Genomic DNA, 22,157 nt, shown 5'->3' with positions numbered 1-22,157 from the left:
GCATCACAGAAGGAAACAATGACAATAAACACTATTAAACTAAGTGAAGGAAAGGTATAGTAATAATCAGCGATATGCGTTCTCATATGGCTCGATTTGAACGTTTCATACCATAAAATTAAGTAGTTAGAATTACGTTCTAGTGACGTCATCACACAATGACGCAAAAAAACGCTGAATTGCTTTATTTTTAACTCGTAATTTGAAACTAAGTGTTCAAAAGAACCTTTTGCAAAAAATAAATAGACTTCCAATCATTATTAGTAAGCGAGAGACAAGTGAATAAAGAGGAGTCGATTCCCCGAGATGGAATCGATTCCAAACGTTGGAATCGACTCTCAATTCCCAACGCCTTGGAATCGAGGAATCGATTCTTTTTGGAATCGATTCCCAGCCCTATTCGTTGGTTCTGTTCAGAGCAGCCGCAGAGCTCATCAGAAGCAATGGCGAGAACCAAGCAGACCGCTCGTAAGTCCACCGGAGGAAAAGCCCCGAGGAAGCAGCTGGCTACTAAAGCTGCCCGTAAAAGCGCTCCAGCTACCGGTGGCGTTAAGAAGCCTCACCGTTACAGGCCCGGTACCGTGGCGCTGAGAGAGATTCGCCGTTATCAGAAATCCACTGAGCTGCTGATCCGCAAACTGCCCTTCCAGCGACTGGTGAGAGAAATCGCTCAGGATTTCAAGACAGATCTGCGCTTTCAGAGCTCCGCTGTCATGGCCCTGCAGGAGGCTAGCGAGGCTTATTTGGTGGGTCTGTTTGAGGACACCAATCTGTGCGCCATCCACGCCAAGAGAGTCACCATCATGCCCAAAGACATCCAGCTGGCCCGCCGCATCCGCGGAGAGCGCGCTTAGATCCCCTCAGACAAACACACACCCCAAAGGCTCTTTTAAGAGCCACATCAACAACTCAATGAAAGATCATTTCCATTTAAAAGAAAAACAAATATTTAACATTAAATGCCCCAAAGTTTACCTGAACAATTAATTTAGCTGTTTCCTCCCTCTAAAACTCATATTTAGAAGCAGAATAAGTGATTTGTTGGTCTTCCGAAATGTATTTAATTTTAAATAATTTTTATTTATTTTATATCATTTAAATGTTAACAATATTAAAGTATTTCCACCGTCAAAAATCTGATCATATCTGAAACAAGTAACTGGCGACGTAAACTAGGTCCGCCCATTACTGTGGTCTCAACCAGGTCCGCTTGCTGACTATAAACGCCTCTTCTCCAGTATTTGTTCTTTATTCAGTAGCTGAGAGTTGAAGAGTATCTGTCGGCATGTCTGGAAGAGGAAAGGGCGGTAAAGGACTCGGGAAAGGAGGCGCTAAGCGGCACCGAAAGGTTCTCCGCGATAATATCCAGGGAATCACTAAACCCGCTATTCGGCGTCTTGCTCGGCGTGGCGGCGTCAAGCGTATTTCTGGCCTGATCTATGAAGAGACTCGCGGTGTGTTGAAGGTGTTCCTGGAGAACGTCATTCGTGATGCTGTTACCTACACTGAGCACGCCAAGAGAAAGACCGTCACCGCCATGGATGTGGTGTACGCGCTGAAGCGACAGGGACGCACCCTGTACGGGTTCGGCGGTTAAGAGATTCACGGAGAAGGAAAAACACCAACGGCTCTTTTAAGAGCCACACACACTTTCACACTAAGAGCATGTTTGAGAGTTTTTAATACAATAAAAATAGTAATTATGCAGTCAAACTACATTTTAAAGATGTAGTTCATTAACGCTTGTACTTGTTTCGATGTGTATCTTTTTTTTGTACAGTATTTCATGACAGTGAAACGATTGAGTCAAATGTGAATTTGTGGCATTTACGTTGAGTGATAAAAAATACACAATTTTCTGCTTCTAAATAAACAATATACACCTTAGTTTAGGATGTTAAAGACAAGAGTTCCTTCATAATATGTAGTAATAAAAAGTACGGGATGTTTAAACAAAGGAACCGAGTCTGGGGGATGGGCCGGTGGGTGTGATTAACATTTTAAAGTTTCTGATTGGCTCGCCTGCAAGTCACGGAGCGTTTAATATGGCCAATGAAATCGTTCTATGGGTTGAAGACTCCCAATCACAGAGGCCGTTCTTCTCTTCTGATATTAGCATAGGGCAGAGCATATAAACCCGCCTGTAGTAACTCAGCTTTATTGTTCTTTGAGTTTCTCTGATCGAAGCATCATGCCTGAGCCAGCGAAGTCCGCGCCCAAGAAGGGCTCGAAGAAGGCCGTCACTAAAACCGCCGGCAAGAGCGGAAAGAAGCGCAAGAGGTCCAGGAAGGAGAGCTACGCTATCTACGTGTACAAAGTCCTGAAGCAGGTTCATCCCGACACCGGCATCTCCTCCAAGGCGATGGGAATCATGAACTCTTTCGTCAACGACATCTTCGAGCGCATCGCCGGTGAAGCGTCTCGTCTCGCTCACTACAACAAGCGCTCCACCATCACATCGAGAGAGATCCAGACCGCCGTGCGTCTGCTGCTGCCCGGGGAGCTGGCCAAACACGCCGTGTCTGAGGGCACAAAGGCTGTGACCAAATACACCAGCTCAAAGTAAAGCCGCTCTCAGTTCAACACACACAAAGGCTCTTTTAAGAGCCACACACACTGTCTTTCGAAGGGGCTTTGATCTTACATTTCTGGTCTTGAATGAAGTTAAAGGAGAATTGATCAGGTGTGTGTAACTGAACATCAGGTTTAGCAGATCAACTACACATTAGGACTTTTTTTCGTGAAGTTATTTAATATGAATATTTTGAATGCGGGAATGAGTAATTTATAATCTAAATCTATAGGTAGGTTTTGCTGAGTCAACTGTTCACATTTAATATAATTTTCATATATTAGTGACGTCTCTGTTTCAGTTTTTTACTGACGATCAAGTTCATGAGAAACATCTGAAATCTCATCACTGTCAGCGGAAACATTTCCCATTCATAGGCCTGTTATAAAATAGATTTTTTCTCTCCATTGAATAGTTTTGAACTATCAACAAATATGTGATTGTAGACACAATATAGAGATTTATTATATTATGGTTGAAACATTAATACATTGTTTTTTGGATTAGATTATTTATTTATTTGACAGGGACAATGCAGAAAAAACATTGCTACAATTTCCTGCTGTCGATGCTCCACATAGGCTTCTAGCCAAAGACTAATTTACAGCCCCAGTCCCTGATTAGGCTTTTAAAACAAGACCCCAACCCTCCCACACACACAAAGATGATGTGAAAAACCAACAAACACTGATACACGCTAATCAATTAAAGATATTCATTTATACAGAACATTTGATACAAAATATGTATGATTAATAACTCAGACAAGTGAACTAGAAGAAGCAACAGTGTCATTGTCAAGCTTTCATTATTGAAGGACAGACTAACAACACACACACACACACACACACACACACACACATCACTGAACCTTGATTTATATATAGTTCAAATATGAAGCTCATAAAACAGACTACAATATTTCCAACACGGATAATAAATGCTGACAGAAGATTTAAGCATGTGGACAGAATGAACAGTGTGAGTCTTTTTAAAGATGTTAATATCAGACTAAAGTTTCTTCCTCTGTTACGGCGAACTGACTTTGATCTTCAGCAGATGAAACTGTGAAATACACACATTATTGACTCAGTGAATGACCATCATGTGGTGAAAATATTGATCTATATAATATAAAAAGAGAAACAGTAATGGCGTCAGAGAGAGAGAGAGAGAGAGAGAGAGAGAGAGAGAGATCAGACAGAAGTGTTACCTCTCGCTCTGTAACATTTGTAAAGCAGCACGACTGTGGCCATCAGATACTGACAAGCTGCCAGAAGAAAACTGAGGATTTTGAGTCCAGAAATCTGAGCTGACACTGAAACACAAACACAAGAACATTATTCAGCAACATTACGGAGCTCTGAAGACCGTTCAGAAAGTTTCTTGAGGAACCTAAAGTTACTCTGAGTGAATATAAAAGCTTTTAAAGGTTTTTCCTCCGGTCTCGTATTATTCCTCCACCATTTCCCTTTTATGTTCCTCAAAACTCAATGTTTGACACTGAACACACATGAGCTCAATCAGATTCATTCCTTCCTGCTTTCAAAAGAAAATAATAATAGTCTCTAACATGTTTGACCTGATTTTTAGGGATGGAAATGGGTGAAAAAAGGCGAGAACATTGCGTGCAGAGAGAAACATTCTCCGAGGTCAGGACACCTTTATATAAGCAAACTAGACTCTCAAAAATTTGGGACACTGCACAAAATGTGAATACAAAAGGAATGCAATAATTTACAAATATCAAAAACTTATATTTTATTCACAATAGAATAGAGATAACATATCAAATGTTGAAAGTGAGACATTTTGAAATGTCATGCCAAATATTAGCTATACATTCCAAAAAAGTTGGGATAGGTAGAAATAAGAGGCCGGAAAAGTTAAATGCACATATAAGGAACAGCTGAAGGACTAATTTGCAGCTTATTAGGTCAATTGGCAACATGATTGGGTATAAAAGAGCCTCTCAGAGCGGCGGTGTCTCTCAGGAGTCAAGATGGGCAGAGGATCACCAATTCCCCCAATACTGCGGCGAAACATAGTGGAGCGATATCAGAAAGGAGTTTCTCAGAGAAAAATTGCAAGGAGTTTGAAGTTATCATCATCTACAGCGCATATCATCCAAAGAAGCCATATCTAAACATGATCCAGAAGTGCAGGTGTTTTCTCTGGGCCAGGGCTAATTTAAAATGTGGCAAAGTTGAAAACTGTTCTGTGGTCAGACGAATCAAAATGTGAAGTTCTTTTTGGAAAACCGGGACACCATGTCATCGGGACTAAGAGGACAAGGACAACCAAAGTTGTTATCAGCTCTCAGTTCAGAAGCCTGCATCTCTAATGGTATGGGGTGTGTGAGTGTGTGGCACAAGCGGCAGCCTCCCGCGATCTCACTTGAAGCCAATACGGAAGTAATGTAAACTGCAATTCCTAAACTGGTTTCAGAAGGGAGCAGAATCTCATTGAGCATTGTGAACAACTGTGAGGGGGTGAATTTTTTTATAACTCATTGGTTTATGTTATATAAAGCCTTAAAGTTCTGCATAATTAAGGGTGTGGTTACTTTGAGTGACAGGTGGATATCCATTTGTCCACCATCTATGGTCATTGCGTCACCTAAGCTCCGCCCACATATCGCCTTTTTGTCTCTTTTCTGTTATCGGGACGTGACACGCAATGACTCGCTCGCAAGATGCCAAGGCCCAGCTCGCTTCTACTTTAAGCTTTAGATCGGTTATAGGAATGCTATGGGTGACGTCACGGACACTACGTCCAATATTTTTTTACTGTCTATGGTGTGGCATGGGCAGCTTACACATCTGGAAAGGCGCTATCAATGCTGAAAGGTAGATCCAGGTTCTAGAACAACATATGCTCCATCCAGACGTGGTCTCTTTCAGGGAAGACCTTGCATTTTCCAACATGACAATGCCAGACCACATACTGCATCAATTACAACATCATGGCTGCATAGAAGAAGGATCTGGGCACTGAAATGGCCAGCCTGCAGTCCAGATCTTTCACCATTAGAAAATGTTTGGCGCATCATAAAGAGGAAGGTGCGACAAAGAAGACCTAAGACAGCTGAGCAACTAGAAGCCTGTATTAGACAAGAATGGGACAAAATTCAAATTCCTAAACTTGAGCAACTTGTCTCCTCAGTGCCCAGACGTTTGCAGACTGTTATTTCACGAGTTCCCACTTACATCAAATTAAATAGAGTAAAGATTATGCGTATTTGGCGTGCTGTCCAGGGGAGGGCTCCGGGCTCGGATTTTTGCCCGAACCCAGAGTATCCCCCCCCCCCGTGGTAAAGATACTCTATAACTAGACTGTAATGTTTTATGGATTGTGATGGCATCTAATGAGGGTTTATTAAATTGAAGTGAGGAGATGGGGTGGTGGAGGGATGCCAAAATAAAAATGGTCAACGAGAGGAGGTAAATCTGTAGTATTAGTACACCTCCTATCGTTGATCAGATTGATTAGCTTACCATGCTCCACCTGTGTTTAATTAGGTTTAATTATCTGACGTGCTCCCCTTGTTAATTAGGTTTGATTAGCTGACGGCTCCGTTGTTTAATTATCTGTTAGTGCTCCTCCCGAAATTAGTTAATAAAACTTCACTTCACGAGTTCCCACTTACATCAAATTAAATAGAGTAAAGATTATGCGTATTTGGCGTGCTGTCCAGGGGAGGGCTCCGGGCTCTGATTTTTGCCCGAACCCAGAGTATCCCCCAAAATGCAAGGAGTGGAGGACAGCCACCAGAAAACCCCCAAATACGCAGAAAAATTGGTGGGCTGATAATTTGAGGGGCCTGGCTGCTAGACCCGGAGAGCCCGTGTTGCCTCGCTGCTTCGGGCGGACGGGTTCTACTGGCTGAAGGAAACTGGGCGTTGGAAGAGCGTTCGGGAAAGCTCTTGCCGCGTCTGAGGGGGGCCAGGCTCACTGCAACAGACGGGAAAGAACCCTACCGGACGATGGATGAGGAGAATTTTTGTAAAATTACCGATCGGGAGGGCCCTTTGCAACGTCTGAGGGGGGTCCGGCTCACTGCAACAGACGAGAAGCGAGCTCTTCCGGCTGATAAATGAGGAACATCCTCAAAATCAGAGAGGCCGATGGGAAGGCTCTTACAACATCTGAGGGGGGCCGGGCTCACTGCAACAGACGAGAAAAACCCTACCGGACGATAAATGAGGAGCGGCCTAGAATTTGGCGTACCGATCGGGAAGGCTCTTTATCGAGTCTGAGGGGGGCCTGGCTCACTGCAACAGACGTAAGACGAGCTCTTCCGGCTGATAAATGAGGAGCATCCTCAAAATCAGGGGGGCAGATTGGGAAGGCTTCTTACAGCATCTGAGGGGGGCCAGGCTCACTGCAACAGATGAAAAAGAAGACCCTACTGAATGATAGAGGAGGGGCAGCCTAGAATTTGGCGGACCGATCGGGAAGGCTCTCTACCAAGTCTGAGGGGGGCCTGGCTCACTGCAACAGATGTAAGATGAGCTCTTCCAGCTGATAAATGAGGAGCATCCTCAAAATCAGCGGGGTAGATTGGGAAGGCTTCTTACGGCGTCTGAGGGGGGCCAGGCTCACTGCAACAGATGGGAAAAAACCCTACCGGCCGATTAAATTAGGAGCGGTCTTGAATAAAATTACCGATCGGAAAGGCTCTTGCAACGTCTGAGGGGGGCCAGGCTCACTGCAACAGACGAGAAGTAAGCTGTACCAGCTGATAATGAGGAGCATCCTCAAATCAGAAGGACCGATTAGGAAGGCTCTTACAACATCTGAGGGGGGCCTGGCTCACTGCAACAGACGAGAAAAACCCTGCCGGCCAATAAATGAGGAGCAACCTTGAATTTGACAGACTGATCGGGGAGGTTCTTGCAACGTCTGAGGGGGGCCCGGCTCACTGCAACAGACGAGAAACAAACCCCCACCGACCAATAAATGAGGAGCATCCTCAAATTAGAGTGACAGATCGGGAAGGCTCTTGCAATGTCTGAGGGGGGCCCGGCTCACTGCAACAGACGAGAAACAAACCCCCACTGACCAATAAATGAGGAGCATCCTCAAATTGGAAAGACCGATCGGGAAGGTTCTTGCAACGTCTGAGGGGGGCCGGGCTCACTGCAACAGACGAGAAACTAACCCTAATGGCCGATAAATGAGGAGCTTCCTCAAATTAAGATGACTAATCGGGAAAGCTCTTGCAATGTCTGAGGGGGGCCCGGCTCACTGCAACAAACGAAAAAACCTTACCGTCCGGAGAAAGAGCGCACAACGAGATACAAACCCCACCGACCAATAAATGAGGAGCATCCTCAAATTGGAAAGACCGATCGGGAAGGTTCTTGCAACGTCTGAGGGGGGCCGGGCTCACTGCAACAGACGAGAAACTAACCCTAATGGCCGATAAATGAGGAGCTTCCTCAAATTAAGATGACCAATCGGGAAAGCTCTTGCAATGTCTGAGGGGGGCCCGGCTCACTGCAACAAACGAAAAAACCTTACCGTCCGGAGAATGAGCGCGCAACGAGATTCAACATGCGCGAAGTTTGAAAACCGTCGATCGGGGGCTCAAGCCGCATCTGACGGGAGATTAGAATCACAGCGTCAGATGAGTGAGCCCTACCAAATTGATAAATGGGGCGTCGAAATTAAAAAGAAAGACTGACCGAGGGGGCCCACCCAGCTTCCGCCAGGAGCAGATTCCTGGCATCAGATGAGTGGGTACTATCGGCCGACGGTACGGAGAAAGAGATGGGGAAACACCCGCCAGGAGAGCTTTCACAGCATTCGACGGGAGATCAATGCTCACTGCAATCGGAAAGGGAAGCTTCACCGGACGGAAAAAGAAAAGATGGATAGTGACTGAGAGGCTCTGACGGCATCCGATGGGAGATTAAGACTCATTGCTTCCAATGGGGGAGCCTCACCAGATGGATAAGGGAGAAAATTAGCCAGAGAAACTAAGCTCCTGTGGGAGCAGAGGGAACAGCACTGCTGTGGCAGTGGTGAAAATTAGCCAGAGAAACTGAGCTCCTGCGGGAGCAGAGGAAACAGCACTGCTGTGGCAGTGGAGAAAATTAGTCAGAGAAACTGAGCTCCTGCGGGAGCAGAGGAAACAGCACTGCTGCGGCAGTGGAGAAAATTAGCCAGAGAAACTGAGCTCCTGCGGGAGCAGAGGAAACAGCACTGCTGCGGCAGTGGTGAAATTAGCCAGAGAAACTGAGCTCCTGCGGGAGCAGAGGAAACAGCACTGCTGCGGCAGTGGAGAAAATTAGTCAGAGAAACTGAGCTCCTGCGGGAGCAGAGGAAACAGCACTGCTGCGGCAGTGGAGAAAATTAGTCAGAGAAACTGAGCTCCTGCGGGAGCAGAGGAAACAGCACTGCTGCGGCAGTGGTGAAATTAGCCAGAGAAACTGAGCTCCTGCGGGAGCAGAGGAAACAGCACTGCTGCGGCAGTGGAGAAAATTAGCCAGAGAAACTGAGCTCCTGTGGGAGTAGAGGGAACAGCACTGCTGCGGCAGTGGAGAAAGTTTAGCCAGAGTAACTGAGCTCCGTGTGAGCAGAGGGAACAGCACTGCTGCTGCTGTGGAGAAAATTAGCCGGAGAAACAGAGCTCCTGTGGGAGCAGAGTGAACGGCACTGCTGCTGCTGTGGAGAAAATTAGCTGGAGAAACTCAGCTCCTGTGGGAGCAGAGGGAACGGCACTGCTGCTGCTGTGGAGAAAATTAGCTGGAGAAACTCAGCTCCTGTGGGAGCAGAGGGAACAGCACTGCTGCTGCTGTGGAGAAAATTAGGCGGAGAAACTCAGCTCCTGCGGGAACTGAAGGATAGGCACTGCTGCGGCAGAAGAAGAAAAAATGGTTGAACAGACAAATGGAGAAACATGTTTGTATAACCAACTAAGACTTTTGAAATTACTGCTTGATTATTGCAGAATGCTCCTTTTAACTAGTATGAAGGAAATAATATATACTCCCTCACAATTGTGTGCAACAAATTACGATATAATCGTAATACAGAAGCCTTGTCATTGTATGCATTTACTTGGCATAAACGAGAACTAATCATGATTGTGAACTGCTCTGAAATAAAGCGTTGTTGTTGTGAAGGCTGTAGAACGCAGAGATTCTGAATGTGAAGCTCACGTTTATTTAATGAAATCATGGCCTTTGAGGTTTGCGTAATCGTGATATACGTTTTCTTTCCCCAAAATATAAGATGGCTTAAAATAATAATAATTATGCTATACAATATAGCCTACTGTAAGAAATGTGTGTTATATTTAGGAAAACAGGAGCTCCAAATTGGATTGTATTTCATGAAATGCAGCTCGTCTTGCTTCGTCCGGATTCTGACTTTCAGTCTGCAAAGTCTCTGTCCGGATCAAACTGAACGAAGGTTAGGTTCGTTTCTTGTGCGAAAGCGTTCTGTATGGTTTGAATTATCTGACCATTTACAGGAGGTTCCTTTTTTATGTTGATGTAATGTTAAAAGCCTTATAGAAAGCCTTCTTTAGGTGAATTTTGTTTGTATGAATGGCTACAACTTCTAAAGATATTTCAAAGGAATTTCCAGTGTTTTTTTGTTTTGTTTTTTGATTTATTTATTTATTTATTTATTTATTTATTTATTTATAAACACGCAACAACCAATATTTCCACTTCTGGTGTCATTATAAATGTAGTACTAGTGAAGTAATTAGATGTGCTTAGTTTTCACGAAAGCTCTCTCTGTTTGCTGCAGATCATTAAACTGTTACACTGCCTTAGAAGTCTGTCCAAAATCATTGACAAAAACGCTGCTTTACAAGCCATGTCTCGTAAGGCAGTGAGGTAAAGAGTCAGCTGGCTAAGTTTTTGGGAGTTACTCGCCCGAATGACGATGCGCTGACGTCAGACGCACGTTCGTTTACGAGCCGATCAATGTCAAGAAGCAGCACGCTACAATAGTAGTGGGAAGTTCGGATCCTTTTTACTGATACGGATCTTTGAATCTTGTTCAGCAAAATGGACGAATCTTTTCTAAAGTGATCCCGTTAATTTAAGCAGAATCTAATTAAAATGTTACATGTTACATTTTCCAGCACGTTTAGTACTTCCCTGTACAGAACAAATGCGCGTGCTCGGTAAACAAATGAACGAATCGCTCTCTGAGAAAACTCGTTGTTCAAAAGATTCGGATTAAAGATTCATACAAAATGAATGAATCGTTCGTAAACGACATCACTACAGCAGGACGCGGTATGTCATGTAAGTTCTTTAGTGCACTCGCACAATTTGCAATGTGAAAGCAAACAAATCTAACCCAACATGTAAAAATAAATCAAAACATGAGCTTCAGTTCAGACCCCAGTGCGGACTTTAAGGTGTGGAAATGCCCTGAGTCGCAAATGCTTGTAAGAAGGTTGTACTCACTGTGTCCCTGTGTGACCGAGCTCCTATGGGCGTCAAATTGAGACGTATTGAATCAAGGGAGAGCTGGTTCCGACTAGCGGCTGATTGATGTAGCCTCAAAATATCTGTATATTCACTTTCCCAGAAGTATAATTATTTGTTTATCGCCACGGTCACCGCGTGCGCGTCCATGATGTACGTATTCTCGTGGATTAAAAGTAACGTAGGTAAAGTACACGGCGATCGCAAGCTTAAAGGTGTGCCAGTAATACATTCATTATTTAAGATCGTTTTCTATTTCTTAAGACAGAAACTGTTGTAGTTTAATGTTGCAAGTCTCTGCAGTGTGCATTCTTTGATGACCGAGTGCTGCTTTCGCAGTTGACTCTGTTGTCGTGGTTCCAAAAACGCAACGTTATTAACATGCTTTTAAGACATTGATTATTGAAGTTGTTCATCGATTAGAATTGTTAGAAGACAAAATGCCAATTGTGTTTCGTAGGGAAAAGCAGAACTCTTTTACCATGAATGTTGATGAAGCGGTATGAGTTGAGTTTATAAATAGCTTAAACTTTTGTTAGGAAAATACTTGTTTCTTGAGCATTTGGAGTTAGCCTAGCAGCGTGAGTGTGCAGGTGGGGCGACCTGCCTGAAGCCATCCATGCCAAAATAAAAATGGTCAACGAGAGGAGGTAAATCTGTAGTATAAGTACACCTCCTATCGTTGATCAGATTGATTAGCTTACCATGCTCCACCTGTGTTTAATTAGGTTTAATTATCTGACGTGCTCCCCTTGTTAATTAGGTTTGATTAGCTGACGGCTCCGTTGTTTAATTATCTGTTAGTGCTCCTCCCGAAATTAGTTAATAAAACTTCACTAAAAGAAGAGGGGATGCCACACACACTGGTAACCTTTTCCCAATATTTTGAGATATGATGCCATGGAATTTAAAATCAACTTATTTTTCCCTTAAAATGATACATTTTCTCAGTTTAAACATTTAATATGTCATCTTGTGCTCTCATGTTGTATTCTGAAATTTGTTCAGAATTGCATTCTGTTTTTATTCACAATTTGTACAATGTCCCAACTTTTTTGGAATCGGGATTGTATAAAACACTAAGGGTGCTTTCACACTTGGTTCGATTGCCTGGAACGAACCTGAGTTCAATTGCTCCCCCCTCCTCCTGCCCCTGCTGGACTGTGGTCATATTATATTATTTGGGTCCGAACCGGGGTTCGTTTGCGTCATCAAAGCAGCAGCTGTTTACCCGGTTGCTTAGTAACGACAGCGATCGTGAAGGCGGCGAAATGCATAGCGTTGCTCCCGTCAGTTTTATATTTTTGTTTTTGAACCGTTGGTTTTGTTTTCCAAAGATTCTGTAGGTTATGGCACTTGTGTCTATATACCGCGAATGCCCTGCAAATGCTCTGAAGTATGCTGAAGACGAGCAGAAATGAGATCTACAGCTCTCTGCTTGAGGCATGTCAGTGAGGCTCGTCAGGTAAATGACTGAAACACATACAAAACACACATTTTTATCAGCTCATATGCATTATCATCCAACTGCGGCCACAAATGGGCGTTATCTTGCTGGTGGAGGTTTCTCAGACTGGAACTTCTTCTTCTTCTTCTTCTTCTTCTTCTTCTTCTTCTTCTTCTTCTTCTTCTTCTTCTTCTGCTTCTGCTTCTTCTGCTGCTGAACTGCTAGCTGTCAACATCCGGATTCATTTGTTCAACATTCGCTAGTTAGTTTTTCTCAAACAGAAGCTTCAAAATAAGATCTAGCATCTTGTAACATGACATCATGACGTTAAAGCCAAGTGGCATGTTATCTGTATGCCTTTTGAGCTAGCCGCGTGAATGTCTACGCCTAACCGAACCATTATGTGTGTGTGTCCACAATGAAACATACTAAATTATGTTTTTTTGAAAATGTAAAAATGCAGAATGTGTCTTGTGATGGGTAGGTTTAGAGATAAGGGTTGGGTGTAGGCAATCGTTATTGGGATTGACATGGCCAATGAAATGTTTAGAATCGGTTGCAGGGCATTTCCGCTGAACTGGTTCGGGGGAAAAAATTCACGCATATGGAAGAGGAAATTACATCGTACCCAGTGTGGCTTGAGTAACTCATCACGATTGGTCGATGAGACGCTACCAGGAAGACCCAATAGGCTTTCTTGTTTCATGATGGGAACGCCCAAGCCGCAGCTGGACCCTTCTCCTCATATGTCATTAATAGCCGTTCACTTCCGCGATTTAGTACGATTGTGTTCACATCAGCACACCCGAGTTCGGAAGACGGCGTTCACATCATCCAAACCAACCAAACTCTGATGTCAATCGAACCCGGGTGCGCATCAAAAGTGCTAGTGTGAAAGCACCCTAATATCTTTGCACTAATTCTAACAAGTTTTTGTGTCTTATGTAGGCAAAAACAACCCTTTATAAAATGTGAAGGGCCCGCTTCCTTTGATTTGCTGCACGTCTCAGCCTTGCCCAGTTTTCTTTGACTCATTTATTTTCTTTTCTTTTTTTATACCTTGTAATGTCACTATCTACAAAACAAGGAAAAAAGGAAAAAGATCAGCCTGAACTGACCCCTCTACCTCCACCCATGAGCAGATCTGTACAGGTGGAGCTGGGGAAGGTGGAGGGTTTCTGAAAGTGCTGCACTGCTATAAATGCTGAACGAGTGTTAAGGCTGAGCAGCGAGCTCATTGGCTACTGATACAGCAGGAACCAATCAGATGTGCCCTGTGGAGAATGATGTGATTGCAAGCAGATTGAGTTCAGGACCGATCAGCCTGCGCCATCTAGAGCTTCATGACAGAACTTTTTATTTGTCAGAAACTGATTGTGCTCCAGCAGAAATAAGAGACAGAGACTTGTATATAAGAATGATGTGGTGTAAGATGTGAAAGTGAAGTAAATGTTTTGAACACCCTCAGTTACAGACTCCAGTGACTCTCACCTCTGACTGAGATCCAGCTGTGGGGTGACACTCCTCTCTCTGTTTTACAGTAGTAGAAACCCTCATGTGACTTTGAGACCGTAGTGATGCTCATCTCTCCTGTCGTCTGATTCTGGATCAGTGATCCGTCTTTATAGAAACCAGCGCTGAGGATCGAGGGGTTTGTAGATCGACGTAAACAGTGTAGAGTCAGAGTCTCTCCCTCAATCACATGATCAACAGAACTCAGAATCACTTCACCATCTACAAACACAAGACACACACCAACAGACGGCAGTGATCATACAGGCTGAACTTAATCAGAGCCATATTCAGTTATTACAAAATATCCTGATCAAAAATATTGTTTATAATAACCCCCCCCCCCCCCCCCCCCCCCGAATAATTATAAAAGGCCAAATTGTCTCCCCCAATATTAGATTTTCTTGATTACTCCATCACACACCTCTCTGTGAGTTGCTATGATGACAAAAGTTGAATGTTTGATTTTTAGGTTGGGATGAGTGAGATGGCCAATCAAATCAAAGAAGGCGTGGTTTATCTGTTAGTGTGAATTCATATAAGATGTAAGTTGCTAAACATTTAATATTGAATGTTATATAAATGTTTTTGAATAGAAAATATTACATTATGATAACCATAACTCAATTTGAAATCATACAATAAAAAAATCTGATATTTTCAGTTTGTTTAATATACAAACACCAGGAAATAATTATATTTTGTAATTTATTATGTTTTATATTTGTGTGTGTGATTGGACTCACCGTGTACAGTGATGTTTCGAGGACGGCGTTTCTCTCCAGATTCAGACTCACACCAGTACACTCCAGTGTCAGATGTGCTGAGAGAGTCCATTACACATGAAGATCCTGTTTGTTTTGAACAAGTGTGTGTGCCTTTGTCTGTGTATCTTCTCACTGTCCATCCAGCAGAGTTACTCTGATCCTCACAGCTCAGAGCGAGAGACTCAGATGAGAAGTGTTGACTTCTGCTGGGTTTGATGACCAGAGACACTGAAGCAGAAACTCCTGAAAAGAGCAAAATCTCAATCTAAACTGACACACAGAGACTGCAATGAAACAGAAATACGGACGAGCACAAACACAAATCCTCACCGGTGACCCACAGTGGCTGTGTGCTGCTGGTGTGTGTGTGATAGGCTGGTCGTCCTCTCTCTGCTCTGCACGTATAAACTCCTGTGTGCTGTAGAGACGCAGGACTGAGAGTGTAAGATCCTCCAGCTCCTCTGCTGCTGTCTGACAGATGATCATGATCTCTGAACCAGCTGAACGTCCAGCCTGTAGAGGAGCCTGAAACCTCACAGATCAGAGTCGCTGATTCTCCTTCAGTCAGCCACGGCTGTGGAGACACTCGCACGACTGCCTGAGCTTCAGCTGAACAAAACATCATGAGTTACAGAGCCGTAGAGGAACTGATGGAGAAGCGGATCACAACAAACACAAACTCACCTGATACAGTCAGTGTAACAGCATCACTGCGCTGAGAGCGTTGAGTCTTCATCTGTCCTGTACAGGTGTATTTACCGCTGTGAAAGTCTTCAACTCCGCTGATGATCAACTCTTGTGTTGAGGTTCGGCTGACAGTGTTTTTATACCAGCTGTTGTTTTCCTCTATTTCCCATCTGTATGTCCACTCAGTGTCTCCTCTCCACTTTATATCACATCTGAGAGTGACTGTTTCTCCTCTAAACACTCGTTCATCAGGTCGTACCGTCACCACAGCTTTAGGACTCTCTGTACAAACACAGATTATTGCATTTATAGTTTAAGACGTTGTGTAGATATGGTCTCTGATCTGTATATGTTGCATCACACACACATTCTCTCTCACCTGTAACATTTACCCACAGTGCATCACTGTATTGTGTGTAATAGACTGGTTTCCCTCTTCCAGCTCTACACCAGTACTGGCCTCCATCAGACACTGAATCAATCTTCAGGCTGTAGGGGTTTGTTTTTTTCTTCTCTGTCTCAGGGTTCAGTGTGTGTTTGTACCAGTAAAAGTCCCAGCGTCCAGTGGACGGATCCATGCCACAGGTCAAAGTCACTGTGTTTCCTGTCAGTGCAGCTCCTGCAGGATCTGATGTGAGTTCAGGCTTCGGCTTTAGATCTGCAGGAGAACAAGAACAGATTCAGATCCTCAAGAGTCAGAGTTCAGCTGCGCTACATCACTGAGTATAAAATAATATACATCTTAAATCGACTGTTTGAAGAACTGTAAATCATAATTGTACAAAACGATGACAAGATTGTCTAAAAAGCGATTCAAAGCTGCATTTGAATAAAGACTCAGAGTCACAGAACGTGCAAACAGCAATTAAGTAATTTCATACAGAAAGATGTTTAAAGTTATTGAAGTGATGGAACTGAAGTGTAATTATCATCATTCACACAGAACTGTTTTCATCTGTTGCTCAGGTGTGTGTTCACGTGTCAGACAGACGTCTTCAGCTCCAGTGTCGTTTTTCTGTTTCATCAGCACTTCATGAGTGTTTTGTTTTTAAGTTTGCACTTAAGGTTAAAAACTTCTGCTTTAAAATGTATTTTCAGACGTCTGCATTCAGTGTAATGTATTGATTGATTGTGCAATCATGTAGAGAGAGTTACACTGATGTTCAGCTCACCCGTCACAGAGAGAGAAACAGCAGATCTCGATTGTGATGAGTTTGGTCTTCCATCTCTCTGTCCTCTACACCAGTACTGACCCTGATCAGACTCAGCAGCTCCTCTGATAGTGAGAGTGTCTCTGTCTACAGTGTAACGCTCAGACGTCTGTAACTTTACTCTGTCTTTATACCACTCATATCTCCAGTCACTGAGATCAGACTCTATCACACACTTCAGATGGACTGTCTCTCCAGTGAACACAGATCTGGCTGGAGTCACAGTCACTGTAGATTCGGGTAAATCTGAGAAGAAACACAAACACAAGGTGACAGATGATCAAGTCTCTGAGCTTGTTTTCTACACTGACGGTTTCATTCATCTGATAATCTGAAGGACAGCAGCTCACGAATGAACTGAACATGGAAGATTTACACCAGAGGCTCTCAACCTTTTGTCCCATTTTGTAACAGACGAGTGTGTTTATTTGAGCACTTCTGTCAGTCAAACAACAACAGCCTGTAAACGTTCACATAAATACACTTTATATTTCTCCACACGATGCGTCACATTTTGAGCTCATCTTTTGAGAGCGATGTAGGACACGAAGGAGACCATCGCATTTCTAATATCTGATAATGTACTCTGAAAAAACATCTGTGATCTGATCAGCCTGTCACTGTATATAGAGCTGTTTGCAGACTTTGATCTAAAACAGTTTTGTCCAAATTTGTTTAAACTTTCTTTATATGTCAATTAGGGCTGGGACAACGCGTCGACGTCATCGATGACGTCGACGCAAAAAATACGTCGACGCAAAATATGCGCGTCGATTCGTCAGACTCAAAATAAAGATGGCGGCGCCGGAGAGTAGTAGTAACCATAGATGTACATAATAAAGTATATTATGTAATTAAGTATATTATTTATTATGTATATCTATGGTAGCAACACGAGTGGCTCCTCAGACTTTCAGAAGTGCAAGGCTTGCGGGTTGGCCACAGTCTATGGGGTTGGCGCGCAGTGCGCACGGAGCATCACAGGCATGCGCGCACGCGTTTTGTTGTCACGGCTACATAAACAAATTTCTGCACACAGGAAGACAGATGTTTTGGTAATATTTGATGTATTTTAATCACAAAAACAAACGTTTGCATCAAGTGAAAGCATCAGACACATTGGCTACGTTACCTACATAATAAGCTGTTTTAAATGTAAAATGTTCAATGTCTAATCGCGCTGATGTGACCGAGGGTATCCATCCTCTAAGTGAGCAGTTTCATCCCAGGACTATTCCGGTTTTAAACGGAATATTGGCGCCCATAATGCACTCTACATGTAACTTTTTTCACTGTCATGCCGCGGATGCGCGTGGCGTTTCTGTTGCGGATCAGCCACGGGGCTGCGTGGCGTTTTCTCTGCCTTTGCACACTAGAAGCGTGTCTGACGCGGCGCTGCTGCTGCTATTGATGCGGAGGGAAGCCCTATTCCTAATGTTTAACATAAATAGCCTACTGATACAGCAAAGAAAACGTCGGGAGTAGCCACATATCTATGGTATTGATGGCAAAATAGGCTACAGAATATTTCGTTCTGTATTGACAGTTGCAATATTTCAAAATCGATAATTGACGTTTTTTATTATTACAATTAGGCCTATATCTGCATTTATGTAAACCTACAGACTTTCAAACATGAAAATGTAATTTAATAATATGTATTCGTGTCAAAATGATATATAAACATCTTTTCCTATTCTATTTTGCCTGGAGACGCTCCCAACACGCGTGAAAAATAGGCGCTCTTCTATTTCCAGCATGCACGCGTTTTCCGCGCGTCACAGGCAGTGTGCAAACTCCAACCTGTTAACATGGGAGCTGAAACAAAAACGGACACGCCACGCAGCCGAGACGCTCACGCTTGCAGTGTGTCCCTGGATTTGATTAACCAACTTGTTGATATTTAATCGATGTATTACAGGCATAGCCTGTAGGCTGAGTTGCATACATAGAAAAATCGTATAATATGTTTCTTTGTTGTAGGTTAATACTTATTTATTTGTGTGTGTGTGTGTGTGTGTGTGTGTGTAGCCTACTTTATGTTTTCAAGGTTTTATTGAATGCATTGCTCTTGTATAGTCTTACTTTGGAATTTTAAGAGCAATAAACATATTGCAATGTTAAGGAATTCGTTTTTTCATTCAGATAATTAAATCAACATGTATAAATTGCTATTAGGCAATTAATGGGGAGATAATCGGTAATCGAATCGAATCGTAACCGAATCGGACAGGAAAAATTAATCGTTAGATTAATCGATGCATCGAAAAAATAATCGCTAGATTAATCGTTTAAAAAATAATCGTTTATCCCAGCCCTAATGTCAATACATAATTAAAATGTAAGTACTCTGAAAAGGAGAGTATAAAAATCGAGTGACTCTAGACTTTTTAATCTGCAATAAACACTGCTTATTATTTCTATTCGGGACGAAACAAATGATTGGCTTGGGCGACTGTCACTCTCTCTCGCTACCATGGCAACCATCGCTTTCGCTACAGGACCCGCCCACATGCGCGGAGTTCAAGAGGCAAGAAACCTCGGCAAAATAATGGCAGAGAAAGAGCATTCAAAATTCACAGTGCAGGGTTTTACAGTACGAGAAAAGGCAATGCACAGAACGTCTTTGGATAAACAAAGAAATCAAACACGAGTAAATATCTGCGTGGCTTTTCAACGACGGTGAGAACTGAGGGACCTGAAAAACAACTCATTGCTGGCTGTATTTCTGCTGGACAGGTAATCTTTCATTTTGATTATACATTTTTTTTTGGTTTATGGTTTCATGAAGCTTGTATCAAGAGCACATGAAGCTGCCTAATATAGCTAACATAAGATCACTTAGAATAAAGTTACAATATTATACACTTAGCCATTAGTAGAGATGATGAATACTCAATATTCTTAGCTCAAGTTAATCGCTGTTGTGTTGACTTTTGCAAAATTTAACTTTAGATAACAAAATGCATGTGTGAAAGCTAGTACACCGCATCCAGGAATGTTTTTTTAGAGCTAAGTTAGCTTTAGCTGCTGCTAATCAACAATGCTTTCATCATGAAAACTCTTACATGAAAAGCACAGTATATGTTATGAATCTTACACTAAATTCATCTTCATCATAGTATAACTGATGTTATTGAAAAAACATGATGCTACCCGTTTTCTTTGCCTTATAAATATAACAAGCTCGTTACCGAATCAAACAAAAATATATTTTAAATTTTTCCAGTATCGGTATTCTAGCTTGAAAGTGAGCAATAAAAGACATCTTATCTGTTTATATTAATACTGATGAAGTTAGATGTTTTATTACATATGATTCTGACATGATGTCACTACATGCACACTGCTCCTCTGAGGTAACTAAAGCGTCTTCCAGCTGATTGGTCGGTGAAGCGTGTGTGTTTTGTGGGCGTGGCTGTGGAAAGAGCCCAGAAGGGTGAAGGTGGAGTGAATGGAAATAATGAGCTGTCTTTAAAACAGTCGTGAGAGGTCTACACACACTCAATTTTTATACTTTATTTATTTTCCTCAAATTTGGAAAAAAAGTTATTTTTTTAACCAATTCCTACCTATCCTACCTTTAAGTTCTCAAAAAAAAAAAATATATATATATATATATATTTACAAAATGAATGGCCTTGTCAAATGACTGTCGTTTTAACTTATATGGTGGAGAAGGTGACGTTTGCTAGAAGGATCGAGTGAACGATCTGGAAGGGAAGCATACGGTTGTATTTTGTAATACAAAATAATATTACCCTTTGTCATTAGACACACTATTTAGTTTTGTATGGTACTTGGTGTGTCCTCTTGTTACTGTACTAGCATCTTTCGTTATCTAGACGAGGGGTTTTCAAACAGGGGTCCGGGGACTCCCAGGGGTCCTCCAGAAGGTTCTAAGGGGTCCCAGAAACTTTTAGAGAATTAAAAGACAGAGAAAAAAATAAAGGCTACTTATTATTCTAGATGTGTTACATTTGTAAATGTTTCTCTGCCATATACATTGCAGAATTGTATATGTTTGCTCAGTATCTTTAGTGGGTTTTACTCACCATAGGCCCCTTTATCGCGCTCACTGGGGTTGTAAGGCAGTATTCTCACGCAAGTGGCTTACATACATTTATCGTGAAAGTTGCTTATTCTTCTTTAGGTTTATACATCCATCATTAATAGCCAATTTAATCTTGGAAACAATATGTTGTTATTGTAATGTCACACTTACTATTTAACAGTTTAAATATTTATTTTTTTACATAAAAATAGATTTTAGGAAGGGGAAGATTTTATAACGGTTCATCGTATTTGAGGGTCCTTGGCATCATAAAGATTGAAAACTCCTGATCTAGACAATGCGGTCTCTCTAAGAAACTTTCAGTTTAATCAGAAATTGTTTAAACAGTCAATAAGTGTATAAATCACTACTTTCTGCTTGCAGGAATACAGTTGCCCCTTTCTTCAGTTTAAGACGCTCAGCGAAGCTTGCTTGAAATGGGCCGAACAAATAAACGATCTTGAATTAAATTGTTGTGATATTCGATTATAATAAACCTCAACCATGACTGTTGACATTTTTTATCTGTGGGAAGGGTAGAAAAGTCCTCACGTCTCCTGAGAGCTGCCGTTTTTGCTATCCTCGAGTGTCTTGTTTACCTGCAGATCCTGATGATTCGGCTCCGTCAGTCCCGCCTGACAATGCACATGATCGGACATATGTAAATGTTGGGGGCGTACATATAAATGATCCCCAGCGATTGCGTCACATCTGGCGTTTCGTTGAGAATCACTTATTTTTCCGTGATGTTTTTTATGCACGAGATTTACATAAGAAGGAGGAGGCAATGGTGTTTGAGACTCACAGTATGTGATGTCCATGTACTGAACTCTTATTATTTCACTATGGCAAGGTTAATTCAATTTTTCATTCTAGGGCACCTTCAAACTTTTGAATCAGATGCCTCCTCCTCTCTGATCAGAGTCCTGAAGTGGTGAACACCATTAAAGAACTGGCATTCAGTGGAGCAATCCCCAACAAGTAGCAATTCTTCACTTTCCCTCCCCAGACTGCTCTGTTGCTGTTAGCTTTATTACTTTCACTCCACCATAAGCACTGCACTCAACAGACACACAAGCCCCTTTCACGCTGCGATTCCGGCAAATACACGGATAATGCGACCTGGCATTTGTTCCCGGGCCGCTAGATTTGGCCCATTCTCACTGCCAGCGAAATACCGTAATATGTGCGCTTTCACACACAACCCGTCAGATGCCTCACAGACGTGAGATTGTGTTTGACTAACACTGCATGTACATGAGCAGCTTTACTTTTATTGAATCCTGAATAATTCATGACTTGTGCTGTGTTTAATCAGTATCTAAGAGCAGCATCTTTAAGACGTGTTGTATGTTCAAAATTAGTATGTTTGTAGGCTTCAGTGAAATGTGCGCTGGTTTCTCTTCGCGTTCTGAACTGGTGTGCGAGTCTCATCGTCAATAAACACA

At 42.5% G+C, this 22,157-nt stretch overlaps 4 protein-coding genes across 4 annotated transcripts in view; 3 read left to right on the top strand and 1 right to left on the bottom strand.

Moving 5' to 3' along the window:
• The first annotated feature begins 420 nt into the window (after positions 1 to 420).
• LOC137079751 (histone H3) lies at positions 421 to 1,745 on the top strand. Its single transcript, XM_067447534.1, has one exon. The coding sequence runs from the start codon at positions 444 to 446 to the stop codon at positions 852 to 854; it is 411 nt and encodes a 136-aa protein (XP_067303635.1). The 5' UTR covers positions 421 to 443; the 3' UTR covers positions 855 to 1,745.
• LOC137072278 (histone H4) lies at positions 1,286 to 1,597 on the top strand. The gene has a single exon (XM_067440402.1). The coding sequence runs from the start codon at positions 1,286 to 1,288 to the stop codon at positions 1,595 to 1,597; it is 312 nt and encodes a 103-aa protein (XP_067296503.1).
• A 272-nt stretch (positions 1,746 to 2,017) lies between the features above and the next one.
• On the top strand, positions 2,018 to 2,685 carry LOC137080060 (histone H2B-like). Its single transcript, XM_067447556.1, has one exon. It carries the CDS (start codon positions 2,192 to 2,194, stop codon positions 2,564 to 2,566), a length of 375 nt encoding a protein of 124 aa, XP_067303657.1. The 5' UTR covers positions 2,018 to 2,191; the 3' UTR covers positions 2,567 to 2,685.
• An 893-nt stretch (positions 2,686 to 3,578) lies between these two features.
• LOC137072150 (Fc receptor-like protein 5) overlaps positions 3,579 to 22,157 on the bottom strand; it is a 40,703-nt gene continuing 22,124 nt past the window's right edge. Inside the window, exons 4-11 of the mRNA XM_067440389.1 lie at positions 16,617 to 16,901; positions 15,824 to 16,102; positions 15,442 to 15,726; positions 15,088 to 15,366; positions 14,737 to 15,000; positions 13,970 to 14,212; positions 3,786 to 3,890; positions 3,579 to 3,637 (exon numbers count right to left, since the gene is read on the bottom strand). Of these exons, the coding sequence (XP_067296490.1) occupies positions 3,579 to 3,637; positions 3,786 to 3,890; positions 13,970 to 14,212; positions 14,737 to 15,000; positions 15,088 to 15,366; positions 15,442 to 15,726; positions 15,824 to 16,102; positions 16,617 to 16,901 (1,799 nt within the window). The remainder of the gene's footprint in view (positions 3,638 to 3,785; positions 3,891 to 13,969; positions 14,213 to 14,736; positions 15,001 to 15,087; positions 15,367 to 15,441; positions 15,727 to 15,823; positions 16,103 to 16,616; positions 16,902 to 22,157) is intronic.

The sequence above is a fragment of the Pseudorasbora parva genome, chromosome 1 (genome assembly GCF_024679245.1).
Source record: "Pseudorasbora parva isolate DD20220531a chromosome 1, ASM2467924v1, whole genome shotgun sequence".
Taxonomy (NCBI): domain Eukaryota; kingdom Metazoa; phylum Chordata; class Actinopteri; order Cypriniformes; family Gobionidae; genus Pseudorasbora; species Pseudorasbora parva.
The sequence above is the reverse complement of the archived record's forward strand: the minus strand, read 5'-3'. Positions and strand labels throughout refer to the sequence as shown.